This window comes from Symphalangus syndactylus, chromosome 2 (assembly GCF_028878055.3).
Source record: "Symphalangus syndactylus isolate Jambi chromosome 2, NHGRI_mSymSyn1-v2.1_pri, whole genome shotgun sequence".
NCBI classification, from domain to species: Eukaryota; Metazoa; Chordata; class Mammalia; order Primates; family Hylobatidae; genus Symphalangus; species Symphalangus syndactylus.
The window spans coordinates 52758526-52774338 of record NC_072424.2 but is presented as its reverse complement, the minus strand read 5'-3'; the positions used below and the strand labels follow the sequence as shown (position 1 = coordinate 52774338).

General features: G+C 37.9%; 1 protein-coding gene across 7 annotated transcripts in view; it reads right to left on the bottom strand.

The window, feature by feature from the left end:
- Window positions 1-15813, bottom strand: part of COL9A1 (collagen type IX alpha 1 chain) — a 196057-nt gene that overhangs the window by 12766 nt on the left and 167478 nt on the right. For all 7 annotated transcript variants that reach the window (XM_063630526.1, XM_063630528.1, XM_055257152.2 and 4 more), the window contains 8 exons: window positions 14162-14215; window positions 13480-13551; window positions 12928-12963; window positions 12201-12245; window positions 10715-10747; window positions 6263-6409; window positions 6008-6062; window positions 4056-4244 (listed from right to left, as the gene is read on the bottom strand). In XM_063630526.1, the coding sequence (XP_063486596.1) occupies window positions 4056-4244; window positions 6008-6062; window positions 6263-6409; window positions 10715-10747; window positions 12201-12245; window positions 12928-12963; window positions 13480-13551; window positions 14162-14215 (631 nt within the window). The remainder of the gene's footprint in view (window positions 1-4055; window positions 4245-6007; window positions 6063-6262; window positions 6410-10714; window positions 10748-12200; window positions 12246-12927; window positions 12964-13479; window positions 13552-14161; window positions 14216-15813) is intronic.

Below are 15813 nucleotides of genomic sequence, written 5' to 3'. Positions count from 1 at the left end.
TTTTCCAAACATTTGTTTCAGCTTAGCCTCATTCGATGTTAAGTCATATTTGTTATAATTTTAAAAACAAAGTCATGTACACAACAAAAACAGAAAAAATATCTGTATAACCATCTGCACTCAGATAGTCAAAGATCTCTAATTCTGAAGTGAATATTTAGTCACCATACTTTGATTTTAGTTGTGAATGTCTTCATGTGAATGTTTTCATGATAAACTACATTTCATCACATTTCAAAACAATTTAAATTTATATAAATACTATGATGGATTGAACTCAGGTTGAAGTCATATTTACATAAGCTAGTTTTTTTAACCCTCATCATCAATATGGCCTTACTATATTAGGAAGATATGACAATTAACGTCTTATAAACTAATGGCATAAGCATTCTTGTTAACTTGGTAATTTAAGTGTCATATCACTATAATTCTGGAGGCTGGCAATGAGAACAGAATCTCTAAATGTGCCACATTTTCTGAAGATATGAGATGACGATTATAAATTAAAGTGTGGTTTTTACACTGATAGTAAAAGCTAAACTTGTTTGTACATTCTAGCATGAAGCCACACCAACTTTTAATGTTGCTTCAAGGAATAAGACCAGTGTCTTTGTTGTGATACTGTCTTTGGTTCTCAGTCAGAGAAAAACAAGTTTTAAGATGAGCTCCAAAACAGAGCCTATTCTGCAAACTGCTTCTCCACAGCAAACCATGCATACAGGTTGGTTCCATCGACAAGGTTAATCTACTACTTCAAACCCTGGTCATGTCTTCTTTTGAGATGTACAAAAACCAGCTCAGGGAACTAAAGGTCCAGCTTTGTTAGCCTCCTCCATCAAAAAATATGCATAAAGAGCTTGTAAAATAAGCTTTAGATAAGATATAAAGAAAAATATACAGCTTGAGCAGAAAAACAGCTCATTATGAACGGGTGGAAATTCTCATTGCTCTACAGTTGCTATTTATTTCATTTATTCATGAGCTATAATTGATGCTCTATCTCCATGTAAACAGATTATCACTGAGAAAGGTGTTAGTCATAATTATGACATGTGTGTTTTCTCAAACCTTCATTTACATATTGTAGTGCCTGTTTGATTCACACTAAAATATCTAAAAATATACAGCCTTACTCAAAGGGACTTAAAATTAATCCAAACTGTGAATATTTAAAACTAGTATTTATGACACAAAAGACCGATGTAACACCAAGCAAAGTGAACATAAGGCCAGTTAGATATCTCTCAGGTTTTGAGCCTGGGCGCTAACATTTTGTATCATATTGTGTAAAGCATGTCGCTGAAAAACAGAAAAATTATAGATATAACCTAAGCTTTGACTATGATTTGAGGCATATTTCTACTAGCTCCTATTGAAAATGTTCTACTGTGTTCTTCAGAGTATTTTCTAGGAGAAAAACAGTGACTAAGACATAGGCTGAACTGTTCAAGCATTCATAATAAAACTTGTTTGTTATTTATGTAGCAGTTTCTCTGGAAAAAGGCTCTCAAAGTGACTATATGGTAGAGCAAGATTCATACCATCCCTTCTTTACCAGGGATGGGGAAAAAAGCCAACAAGCAATACTGAAATATATCTCTCCTCTAATTGACTGAAAATTTAAGTTTCAAAACGGTGGAATGTTTATTCTCAGGGAAATTTCAGCTGTAACTCCTTGGATATTACAAAGCTGTTTTCTAATAAATACTCCTGTTAATGTATGTGGTGGGACAAGAAGAATCAAATCCAGCTACCTAAAATCATACATTTCCAAAAGTATGACAGTGTTAATTGATTTTAAAAATTTAATTACCCCTCCCTACCTCCACCCCAAATTCTCAGAAGTTAAACTGTGAGAAGATACTGCTTTAAAGGAATCTGATAACAAGAAAGAGATGGAGGAGGGTAGGGAGAAAAAAAACCCTTTGGAAAAGAGAAAAGAATTGTATCACTTCATGTTATAGATTATGTCATGAATACTGAAGAAAAATTAAGAGGAAATAACTCATATGATCAAGCTATACTTGACGAATGAACTTAGCGCTAGAGACATTTTCCAGGTTCCAAATATAGAAATTTGTTTCTTTCAAACTGAGGTTCATCTGCTAGAGCCAACCCAACCCAACCTAGCCACAATTCACCGTTGCTAAAGCTTCCCCAAACAATTCACCATTGTTTCCAGTGGTTCTCAACCCTGGCTGCACATTAAAATCACCTGGAGAATATTTTAAAATCCCAATGCCCAAGCCAATAAAATCAGAATCTCTGAGAATGGGATCCAGATATCAGTGGTTTTAAGCTCCTCAGGCAATTCCAGTGTGCAGGCAAGGCTGACAAAGGCAGCTTTAGACTGTCCTAGCTTAGCAAGTGACATCGGCATTTTCATTTTTTAAAGAAGAGTTCTGTTACTAGCTCAAAGTTAAGCTCTGCTCCAAGGAGACTTCCTGTTAACCAAGGAAAATAGGGCTGTGATGTCTATAGGCCCTTTAAGGCATTCCCTTTCAGTAGGAAAATGGGCGATTGCTCCACACCAGGTGCAGCAGAACCACCAGGAGGGCCTGTTAAACTAGACAGCTAGACCTCCACCCCAGAGTTTCTGATTCAGCAGACCCAGTGTGGACCAGAGAATTTGCATGCCTAACAAGGTCCCTGGTGACTCTGCTGCTCCGGAGACTGCTCTTTCAGAACCACTACCCTAAAGTGAACTCAGGAAAGGCCGAGTCATCATGATCCACCCACTTTTGCACAACAGATCCAATGAAGTCAACAATCTACCTAAGCTGTAGAGTTTCTTAGAAATCATTTACAGAGCGAATTGAGACTAGCAGAGAGCGAGCACCTAAGGCATGAGCTCCTGAACTAGTAAAGCAGGACAAAGATGAATAGGTATGTGACTCTTTCAAAGAAAATGTTCAGTTCTCTTTAAGGAAAACCCTACCCTCGGTCTGCACTCTATTTGATTTTGTCTAGTCTATTTGATTTTGTCTAGTCTCCCAAAGCTTTGAATTCATGCCAGCCTTACAAGAGGTCTCAGTTAGACCCCATTTTTTTTAACATGAAGCTCTGAACATGCCAAAAAAAAAATGTAATTAAATAGATTGTTCCAGCTGAAGGTCTAGTTAGCCAACTACATCAGCATTCATTTATAGATCCAAAAAGGCAGCTTGCTTGCCTTCTGACCATTCACACCATAATATTTACCCCTAATTGGAGCATTGCAGTACTTAAAAAAAATTAAAAATTAAAAAAAATCCCTCTCTTGTTTCTGATGCCACGTCTTTCTGAAGTTCCCCAGAAAGCTGCCAGTCACTCATCATGACATAGAAACTACTCACTTTATTTAGTCCTTAGCGGATATACTTACTCCCCTCAACTAGCAAGCTCCGAATAAGGCAGCCAGTTCTTCCACCAGTCCTGCTGAGTACCTAACACACTCATAGCCCCATTTTTCTGCAAAATCCGGATGCAAGGGCTTAACTTGCTTTAAATAAAAATGGAAGAAACAAGCTATCTTACATACTAAAGAAGGAATTAGATTGTACTTCAGAGCTGAAAAAAATCCATCAAAACTAAATATCCAATGTCATGTTTTAAAAGAGGGAGGCAGCTCCAATGCATATTTTTCTTACGTCCTGTTAACAGATTTTGTTAGTTTAAATAACAAATACAAACATCCTAAGGATGGTTGCCATGTTAGAGGAGCTCAACAATGACTTTAGGGTCTCAAAAAAAAAAAGAAAAATAGCTGAATGATGGTTTACCAGATCCCATAATCTTTGTTTTGAACCATGATTGAGGTAGAGTATAATAGAAAAAGATCAGTACTAAAAGACACGGGACTTTAATTCTAGTATTTGGTCTGCTGTTGTGGTATAGCAGGGTCAAGACAATATTATATAACAGTTTTTGAATCTTCACCATCACTATTGTAAAAGGGAATAATACATCTTATCTCACTGGATATTCAGAAATTGGTAAAACATAAATTCCTCGAGCTTGGTACATCTGAAAAAGGTTGTGTTCTTTGGTTCCACGTGGGCAAGATGACTTACCTTTAGGTCCCCTCAAACCAAGAGCACCAGGGGGCCCCTTAATGCCCGGAAGGCCACGAATTCCCATCTGGCCTGGGAAACCATTCTCTCCAGGAGGGCCGGGGGGACCAGGAGGGCCAGGCCTTCCAGGGAGCCCAGTGGCACCCGAGTCTGGACGCTTAAGACTAGCAGCCATCTCAGCAAAATGCTCTAAAAGAGAATAAACAAAACAACCCAGAAGTGTCAGAAACATAAAAGTTATTCTGATGAAAAGAGAGGTATTCCAAATGCTTTTTTTCTAAATGTGTCACCAGATCTTCAAAATTGGCAGTAAGAAATGAATAAAGTTGGATAATTCCTCTGTGGGCTTTCTGCCAGAAAGCTTCGCTGGTGCTGTTTGATGCAGCTCTCCCTGGATGTATTTGGTCCTGTTGTTCTGAGACAGAGTCAGGTCGTGGGGAGGGAGGTAGCGGGGTTGGGATTTACAAAAATCTTAAACTACAGGCTTTGGGGTGAACGATGTTCTGGAAGGATGTCACCTGAATCCCTGCTGGGTATCTGAAAACCCAGGATGGGAAGAAAAATGAGTTTCTTAACATAGGTGGAAGCAGATGTCCAGACAGTTTTTAAAAGCCAAGAACATTGTCCAGAATTAACATTCAGACACCATTTGAGACCTCGCCTCACATTCTTAGTTTGAAGATATTATATAAACTGAAATATCCCCAGGAGTCACAGCTTCTTATAAACCCTCCTTCTCAGAAGTTTTTTCCATGCTTGAAATAGACAACAAACATTAAAAATAACTTGTTTCTTAGGAATGGTCAGAGTTAGTCTTAAAAATTAATAACTGTGTGGGCTTTTTCAGGGACCATTAAACAGATTCAGAATCACTCACTAAAGCCATGACCTACAACAAAATCTCCCCATTTCTAAGGGAAATATTCTCATGTAATATTTTTTAAACTTAGAGGGTAAAGGAGAATATGAAATGGAAACAAATTTCTACTCAACATTTTTAAATTGTTTAAATGTGAGTATTCTAAATTTGCTTATATAAGTAAGAGTTTGCATGGAATAATAATTTTTTAGATATGTAATGTTTAAAACTAAAATAGACTTCCAGGACAAAATGTCTGCAAAAAAGAGACCTATATTGCTTTTCAAATATAGAAGTGAACGTTTCATTCCCATTTGGTTCTGGAAAACTTCTCAAGTCTCCTAGACAAACTAGACTGTCTAGTGAGCATACAAAAGAGTATCTCTTCATGACAAAGTTAGCTATACCAGAATACTATAACTAACTGTAGGCTTCAGTGTTACAGAACTCCTCAGCTATAGGGTGCTTTTGCACATCTTCATTTTCTGTGTGTTTTTATAACTAGACCAATTCTGAAACAAATAACAATTGCCATAGCTATAGATAAATTTTGATAAGGGTTAACAAGTATGAAAACGTGTCATAATTTTGGTAAATGCTGGTTATTGATTTGTTTTACATATGTGTACATGAATGGAGATAATGTCCTTATGCTTCCTGTGGTCATGGAGTCTGTCATTTACTTCTCATAAAATGTAGCGAAAGCCTAGGTCAGTGCTAGGTACACACTAAGTGGTAGGGTCTTAAGGAGGGGAGAGACAACTAAAAATTTGCGTTCCAAAGAAAAAAGTGTGTGTGCGTGCGTGTGTGTGTGTGTGCGTGTGCACTTTGTTATAAATTAGCCCCCATGGCAAAAAAAAAAAAAAGGCAGGATAACCAGAAAGGTAATATTTTACATTGAGGCCATGGGCTATATACTATTGTGGATGCCAATAATTGGATAAAACAGAATTGGGATTAATATTACCCTAAATATCCTATCTTTAAGGCATACAAAAAGTCACTCCTGTTTACCCTTGCATATCTACAAGAATAAAATCTTAAGAAACAAGAGTTGATGGTGGAAAAAGTCAAACCATTGTGATTTATTTACCTTGTATGACTCTCATGCAAACCTGCTTAATATGCTGATCTGTCGGTGCTCTACCCTGGGACAGAAAAGAAAAAAAGGCAGTTTATGCATGAAACCATAAAGAGAACATTGTTAAGTTGTAAACTGACAGACTCTGCAAGGAACCACGTGGCTGGATTTACAAGAGAACTTGTTGAGAAGCTGATGCCTAGAACAGCCCTGCTGCTGTGGGATGGAGTCTCCAAAGGGAAACCACAGAAGCTGCCCACCACTCACCGGAGGGCCCTGAACACCAGGCAGGCCAGTGGCACCCTGTTCTCCCTGCACGCCCCGGGGTCCAGGTGGTCCTCTTGGTCCTTCCACTCCAGGAAGCCCCCGACTTCCCTCAGGCCCTCTCAAGCCAGGTTCCCCAGGATTACCTGCCTGGAACACAATTGCACACTATCAAACCAGGGCTAAGCATAAGGAATGTGCCTGCTTCATACGTGAAATTTGGGGTTTCCTGCATTCTGCATCCTAACAGGTGTTCTTTCAGAGGTTACAAAACTTTCACTGCAAGGTGAAGACACATAATGCTACACAACTTACCCACCTTTGAGAAATCTAGCTCAAGTTATCTTTCAATATATCTTTCTTTTGGCTGGGTGCAGTGGCTTACACCTATAATCCCAGCACTTGTGGGAGGCCCACGTGGGCGGATCATGAGGTCAGGAGTTTGAGACCAGGCTGGCCAATATGGTGAAACCCCGTCTCTACTAAAAATACAAAAATTAACCGGGCATGGTGGTGCACGCCTGTTGTCCCACCTACTTGGGGAGCTGAGGCAGGAGAATCACTTGACCCAGGAGGTGGAGGTTGCAGTGAGCGGAGATCGCGCCACTGCACTCCAGCATGGGCGACATAGTAAGACTCCGTCTCAAAAAATAATAATAATTATTATTATTATTATTATAATCTTTCTTTCGGGGATAGTTATTCTTGCAAAATGTTTATTGGAATATTACTTTTTTTAAAACTACATTCTTCATACTTTAAGCCACTCTCTAAGAGGAACTTAGTTTTCGATAAGCTTGTTAACATTTTCTAGCTACACAAAAGCCCCTGCATTCCTACAAAATATGTTACTTTGCATATCACTAATGCAGCAAGCATAAAATAAAGATACTTCCAAGACCATAAGTTATTTAGCCCTTACGACTTTTTTTTTTGTAGAGAATGTGAAGATGCCAGGTATATCCAGGAATTACTAAACTAAATCACTGCACTTAAAATACCACATTTAAAATGCTGCATTTAAAATACTTGACCAGGCCAGGTGCGGTGGCTCACGCCTGTAATCCCAGCACTTTGGGAGGCCCAGGCGGGTGGATCACGAGGTCAGGAGATCAAGACCATCCTGGCTAACATGGTGAAACCCCCGTCTCTACTAAAAATACCAAAAATTAGCTGGGCATAGTGGTGAATGCCTGTACTCCCAGCTACTCAGGAGGCCGAGGTAGGAGAAAGCCAGGAACCCAGGAGGTGGAGTTTGCAGCGAGCCGAGATCATACCACTGCACTCCAGCCTGGGTGACAGAGTGAGACTCCTTCTCAAAAAAAAAAAAAAAAAAAAAAAAATACTTGACCAAAGAAAGCTACAACTTATCTAAGTACCAAGGAAGTTAAAAAATCTAAATATTAAAGAAGTTAAAAGTAAACCATGTGTTTCCTTAGCATAAAAGCAAATACAAGTTAGGTTTTTTTTTTTAGCTGAAAGCAGACCACTAAAAGCATTTAAAAGAATCATCTAAGATAAATGTTTTAAAAAGAGACCAAATTAATTCACTTTTTGTTAAACTAAAAATTTGTTAAATTCCTCTGGTGGAATTTGTGGCAGAATAGCTCCAATGTACTGCTGCTGTTCAGAATAAGAATGAGAAGATAAAAGAACACGAGGCAGCAAGGGAATGCTAGTGTTCAAGATATGAATGTTTATAAAGCGATTTAATCCTGCTTCTTTTTCATATGCATCATTTATCTAGAAAAAGCTGGCTCTTTCAAACAAATACTTTAAACTGAAGAAGGCGGTGAAGCAATACTTTTACTAGATACATCCAAATAAAGCTCAGCAAATGTGCTTTTCCGATTTCTCTTTATGCAAAAGAAATTGATATTCATCTAAGTCAACTTGCCAAAATTGCTTCTATGAAGAAATTATGATTTAAAAGACTTCCTGAAAGACTGTCAGCAGGACAAGGAAAAGGTATCCTATATAGAAAGCTGCAACATTGTCAGGTGCCTAGGGTGCAAAACTGTAACAACTTCTTTTTTTTTTTTTTTTGCTCGAGATAGAGTTTTGCTCTTGTTGCCCAGGCTGGAGTGCAATGGCGTGATCTTGGCTCACCACAACCTCCACCTCCCAGGTTCAAGTGATTCTCCTGCCTCAGCCTCCAGAGTAACTAGGATTACAGGTGTGCGCCATCACACCTGGCTAATTTTTTGTATTTTTAATAAAGATGAGGTTTCTCCATGTTGGTCAGGCTGGTCTCAAACTCCTGACCTTGGATGATCTGCCCACCTCGGCCTCCCAAAGTGCTGGGATTATAGGCATGAGCCACTACACCCGGCCAACAACTTCTAAAAGAACCCAGAAGAGAGACAAAATGAACTCAGAAATATACTGAAGAACTGATAGAAAACAAAGGAGACCACGATGGAGTGTATAAGCCTGCTGATAGTGACTGAAATACTGCTACAATAAGAGCTGGGAACTTCCTAATGAAGAGATTAAGGGGGACCCTGGGTCTTTGGGAAAAAATTCCTCAATTAAGGAGTGGTATACTGAAACAGAAATCAGGTTACAGACATCGCCTACTTCACAACTTTGTCTATGCTGAAATCAATGAAGAAAGTGTAAGTCTTTGTGTTAGTAACAATTTCCCCTGATTCCGGGACAGTAGACTTCAATTTCACTCATATTACCTAGGCAGTGTCAGGTAAGACACAGGTGGGGAAGGAGATGAATCAAGGGCTAATTCCTAATATTATATGCAAATTTGAATGCAATTAACTTATTCTTGTCACTGCATTGTTCATTAACTTTTCTTTGGTACAGCTTGAATTCTTTCTATTGAACATTACTATTTCTAGATAGTGACGTAGGATTTCTATTACCAAATTCCATCAAGGTTTACTCTAAATTTTTCTCAATCCTCAATCATTTCTGTTAAAAATTCTTGGGCAAAAAAGTGTTACTTGAAACTTGAGACATGGTGTTTAGAAGCAGGCAAGTTAATACAATGTAATAATATTCATCTCTGTGGTTTGCAAAGAGCCCAAGGCTAGGCATTGTAACCACATCTGATTCGGTTCTCCTGGAGAAAGTGAAGCTAAGGATAATCTAAATGCTTAAGGAGGAGGTAGCTATTCCAAGGAAAGAGGAAGAGGAGACCAGAACAAGGTGTTAAACAGCATGTAAAAAGAACTGCAAATGGATGGAGTTCTATGTATGTAGGAGATGAGATTCATGGAGCAAAGAACACTTCATCAAAGGCTTTGTTTACCTCGCTAAGAATCTGATTTTATTCTTAGAGTTTTAAACAGAGGAGGGATACACAGTGGGTTTTATCCTTTTAAAAAATCTAGATGACATTGGCTGCCATGAGGATAATATGTTGGACAGGGACAGAGAAGGGTTGAGGAGATTCCAGAAACAGGAAGGACTTGAAAACTTATGGAAGCTGGCAGTAGTGGCATTTGAGATTGAGGTCTGAGCTTCATCTTTTCTCCTCATACTTTCTTAAATTCCTAGTTGTTTTAGATGTGAATTCCTTTCCAATTAGCAAGTCATCTCAGGTTTCCTACTAAGTGATTCTATAATTCTGAATACATCTAATCTCTAAGGACACCAGTTTAGTTTCTATAAAAATGACAAAAATGAGCAAGGTCATTTTCTACTTCTAATAATTCTCTATTATATTTTCTTATGCATTATTCCTCTATCTTACTTCCCCAACTAGAACACATCAGAGATTATGACAATTACTGAAATATTTTTCAATGGTATAACTGCCAATGAAATTTGGTTATACTGTTGACAACAAAAAACACAAGTCAGTTCTTTAAAAATGACCCATTTGGAGAGGACATTAGAGTATTACCATGTAACATTCATTGAGTCATTTACAATATGAAAAAAAAAAAAACACTTCCTTTCCAGTGGTTAGTTCAAAAGGTAAATCCATTTACACAGTGGTGAGGTATTTTTCTATTGGATTAATCCATTACCTAAAGTACAAATTTAGACATTTATTTCCATGAAAGTAAGTCCTTTAATAGTTGAATGTTGGCCGGGTGTGGTGGCTCATACCTGTAATCCCAGCACTTTGGGAGGCTGAGGTGGGCGGATCACCTGAATTAAGGAATTCGAGACCAGTCTGACCAACATGGTGAAACCCCATCTCTACTAAAAATACAAAAATTAGCCAGGCATGGTGGTGCATGCCTGTAATCCCAGCTACTTGGGAGGCTAAGGCAGGAGAATCGCTTGAACCCAGGAGGCAGAAGTTGCAGTGAGCCAAGATTGCACCACTGCATTCACGCCTGGGTGACAGAGCAAGACTCCGTCTCAAAAAAAAAAAAAAAAAAGAATTGAATGTTATGTAATGATTTCATAAAGCAGAGCATTATATATTCTACAGCTTTATTAATATTTTTAATTTTTTATACCATTACTGTTCACCATACTTACAGATCCCTTTGGCCCAGGTAATCCTATATCTCCCTAAATCAATAAAAGAAATTTATGTTAGAACAATGTGTTCACATTTGATAATTTCCTGAAAACACTTTACAAGTTATTGTGCTACTAAAATGTAGAAAACCATGAACAGATTAACTCTGGCACTGCAAAAAAATATTAGACTCCAATTTTGGATTCTAATCTCAGTTCTACTTAACTCTGTGACCCTCTGTAAGCTATGTAGGCTCCCAGCCTTTGGCTAATTTATCTGTTAAATAAAAGGGTTGAATCAGAGCTTTCCAGGGTTTCATCCAGATCTCAAATGCTAGGTGTCAAGAATTAAAAATGTGGAAGGCAAAAGATATTAAAATAGCATTCTCTTATAAAACACAACAGACATTTAAACCTGATGATTTCATTTTTGTAATTCAAACAATATTTAAAAGTCATCCCCAAAAGTCTACTAAACCAAATATGCATGTTTTTATGCTTTTAAAAAAAACCTTGAAAATTTCCTACCACTAATGTTAGATATAAATTCAGCTCATGTTGGCATATCACCTTACCTCCACTACAAAACAATGATTTAAAACATCACGTTACCCTATAAAATGAATAATTTTAACAGAAAATGAAACTGGAATAATCCTCTTATGAATTTACTTAATAGTTGGGAAGCTTTGACTAATTTAGGTGTTATATTTATATTAGCTCTAAATCCTGAAAATATGAATAAAACAACATTACTAGGATTTTTTCCCTGCCCTACAAGCTCTCTAAAACTGTTTTCTGGAAAATCTATTACCCTACCCCAAAGGACCAAAACGTAAGTTTCCACATTAGGTCACATTGGTTTGTGTCAAAACCATAATGATGTGCCTGCAAACCGAGCAGCTCCAGCAGTAGAGAGAGCTTGTTCTCATTTGTATTCCTTTCCTGGAGATGAGGCAACAGCCTCCTCTGGAGATGGAGGTCGCTTCTTCGGAGGGTTTTAGACTAAAGAGATTACCCTTGGTCAGATTTGTGAGTCACAGCTTTCTAACTATAATAAAATTTGAATATTGTTTTCATGATAGAGCACTATTAGTCATAGACTTTCTATAGTCATGTAAGAATCACCTTGAATGTCTAGACATAAAGCCACAGAGGATTCACCATCTGTAAGAGAACACTTTTATTCTCCAAAAGTTTAAAGCCAGATCTATCAGTTTGGCAGTGCTTCCTCTCTGCTTTACTTGATCTTGGCTGCAATCTTGGGAGACTGTTGTTAGCTGATAGGAGAAACATCGTAACCTTTGAAGAAGGCAGTGAGGATAACAGTGTCCAGAAAATAAGAATATATATATATATATATACCAATTTTGAACTGTGTTAGAAGTATACATATATATATATGCTTCTAACATATATACTTCTAACACAGTTCAAAATATATACTTCTAACACAGTTCAAAATTGGTAAAGCTTCATCATTAACCAGAAAAAAAAATCTTACAAGTTCCCCCCTTTCTCCTGCTTCACCTTCTTCACCAGAGGCACCCTAAAAATTAAGATAAAAGGTTACATTATAAATTCTTAGTCCCATTGCCCAATTTTAACCAGTCAACGTTGATAAGCATTCATAAGTGCCCACAGTGTTCCCAGAATCATGCAGAAATACAAAATGCTCTCAGTGGCTTTCCAATCTAGCTGTCAGTGGCTAGTCCAAATCAGAAAATAGCATAGAGGAAAGCCAGAGGTGAGGTTGAGTTTCAGCTAGAATGAAGGATAAATGACCATATTCAACAATTTTATAGTTAGTCCTTGAAATAGGGCTTTTACAGTAGAAAAAGGAACCCAGGGAAAGGACTGAGTCTAATTCATGTAAACAGTTTATTTGCTGAGGTCTTGATCAAGAAAAACCTAAGACATTCTAATGTGGCTGTGGAAGGCTCCATCAGACATGAATAAACCAATTCCGTGAACCAGAGACAGAGCCACGCTCTTCAAAGGAAAGACAGTGCAGTCCTGGAGGCAGAGCCATCACTAGCTCCAGCTTGTTAAAATAGTAAACAATGCTGCGGACCAAACTCAACACCAGGTTTCACTCACTATGAACACACTGAGAAAAACTGTTAGCCTTCGTGGTTTCATTAACACCCATAAACCAGCCATTCCCCCTTGCTTGTGAAATGGTGCATATCAAACATTGCATTTTATACCAATTAAATAACAGGACTGACCTGTTCACCTTTTGGACCCGGTTCACCGACTACACCCTGTAATAAAAATAAAATATAATACTTTTGCAGTATTTTCAACTGTTTATATAATTTCAAGTGACCTTATTGGGTGGGTGGATAAGCACAAGCACAGATAATGTGATGGGAGAGGACGTTCTCACTCCTCACCACCCAACAAGAATCAGGACCAAAACATAAGTTTCCACATTAGGTCACAACTTTCCAAGAGGCTCTGGAATTTGGGGCATTCTCTGATCATATCCTCATAAAATTTGACTAGTAGAAATGTAAATTGAGGGCTAAGTAGAAAGTGTGATTACAACGGAAATTTTTGCTTTTCTCAGCTTTCTTTTCCTTCTGTTAAATTATATTAATAGACTTTTTACTTCTAAATCTCAACGCTGAGTAATTTAAAATACATTTCTTGATAGTTGTTTATGATAAATTCTAGAAAATTCTCCACAGGACCAAAAGCAAGCTTTGTGTTGTGTCTCAACATGGTAGAAATCACCCTTCCAAATAAAGAACTTTCTGGAGTGCTGGAGCTCTTACCCTGTCGCCTTTCATTCCAGGAAGTCCAGGGGGCCCAGGCAAGCCAGGGAGGCCAGGGCTACCCAGAGAACCCTGGAAAACAAACACAAAGTCCCCAGAGTTACTGTCACTGCAACTCTGAAAGCACGGAAGGCAGAAACAACCTTGGGTGTGTTGACTTGTGTCTAAAATAAACGTGCTGTGGTTGATTGAACTCTGCTTCTTGGGTTTGCCTCTCTTTCGTATTCTCAGGAGAAGAGGGAGGGGCCAATGCTCTCCCAGCCTTCACTCCACCCTGAGGTCCTCAGTTCCCTTTGCACTCCTTGGCAACAGTGGGCTCTTTCAGTCAAGCCCCCGCCACCCCTACTGCCTGCAATGGCGCTGCTGCTCCTCTCCCTGTGTAAACAAGCACCGCACAGGAAGTAAAAGGCACCATTCACTCTGTTTTCTGCCATTCCAAGAACAACCATAATCCGTATTTCGCCAGGTTTAAAAATGGATGCTACAAACCACACAGATTAAAATACCCTCTAAGGGTATCCTACCCATAATTTGAAATTTCCCCTTTACATTGTTCACATATTCACATAACAAGAGAAATCAAGTACAGGTTATTCAGTTGTAAACTGTTTTCTCCTCTTGCTTATTTTAAAAAATGTATTGTGTTTCGTAGAAGGCAAATAAACGAAACTTTTTTACTTACCAGTTTACCTGGTAGGCCTGGGGATCCCACTGGTCCTAATTCTCCTCTACTGCCCTGTAAAAACACAAACATTGTCAACTGGATATTTTGCCAAAATTCAAATGCTTGGTTACTATGTAAATAAAATAACATCCTACCTAGGTTTTTTTTTCCTTCAGCTAAAGGCATAGGCCATCACATAGTGCCTACAGCATCCTGTGTTCATCTTACATTGAATGATTCAAATGCTGTTTACTGTGATTACAGACGTTTAGAAATGATAGCTATACATGTATATGAAATGGCAATTGGTCACTTTCAACATCTAAATCACATCCTAACTTTTATTATGGTTATTTGTGTCCATGTTTTAAGCTCTCACTTAGATTATGTGTTCTTAAGGTATTACTATATATTAATTTGGAATTCTGCACAGTGCCTAGAACACAGAATAAATTTTCAGGTCTACAGAACATTTCAAAGCAACATCTGGCAAATGATCTTAAACCTCAACAGAGTGAAAAAAGAAACACAGAATAGATATGTTTGCCTTTAAATTACTATTGCAGCTTCAAAAAGACACAGATGGTAAAAATTTGTAAAGTTTCTGAAGTAAAAATTTTTTCTTCTACTCATTTTTGTTCTAAACATATCTTAAAAGATTAAACAGACTTCAGAAAGTAGAACTTATAACGAAGATACACCAAAATTTTATTTTGTGAACCCACTTCAATTTTTTATTTGAAACTCTAAGCTTTCAAATTTTTGTTTGAAATGCTAAGCTTTTTTAATCTATTGAGAAAAAGAAACACATGAACTTTTCAACTTTTTTCCCTGAGAACTTCATACAATTTTATGCAATCTGACAAAAGCTCATTTTATTTCTTAATTTTTTTTTTTTTTTTTTTTGAGACGGAGTCTTTCTCTGTTGCCCAGGCTAGAGTGCAGTGGTGCGATCTCAGTTCACTGCAACCTGCATCTCCCGGGTTCAAGTGATTCTCCTGCCTCAGCCTCAGCCTCCTGAGTAGCTGGGAGTACAGGTGCATGCCACCATGCCTGGCTAATTTTTGTATTTTTAGTACAGACTGGGTTTCGCCATATTGGCCAGGCTGATCTTGAATTCCTGACCTCAGGTGATCCGCCCACCTTGGCCTCCCAACGTGCTGGGATTACAGGTGTGAGCCACCATGCCCGGCTAGCTCATTTTATTTCTAATGCATGTTCAACTAAGCTGAACACTGACATTATTGGATAAATAATCACATTTCCTCGAAGGTGAATATAAAAATGAAAGGAGTCCTTTAAGTTAATTTTTCTGTAAAATGACATGACAGCTCCATATTAATGTTTAATATTTATAAATGCTTCTGATAAGATTATTCTGACTCGTGCTATTTATTCCTATTTAAGTTTAACAAAATGTCAAGATCCATATACTTTCTGAATTTTGAATTTCTCTAAAGGTTTAAGAACTGTTAGCCAATTTACAACAATCTAGCAATTAATATTAGCAATAATTTCATGGTAGTCATTTCATATGACTTATAGGTAATTTAAACTAAATGCTTTTAAACATTTTTCAACAACTTTATATAAACAACCTGTGTCTGGTATATGACTTTGGGATGATGCATTGGTCCTTAACCTCACGAGCAGTTTGGAAGCCAGAGGCA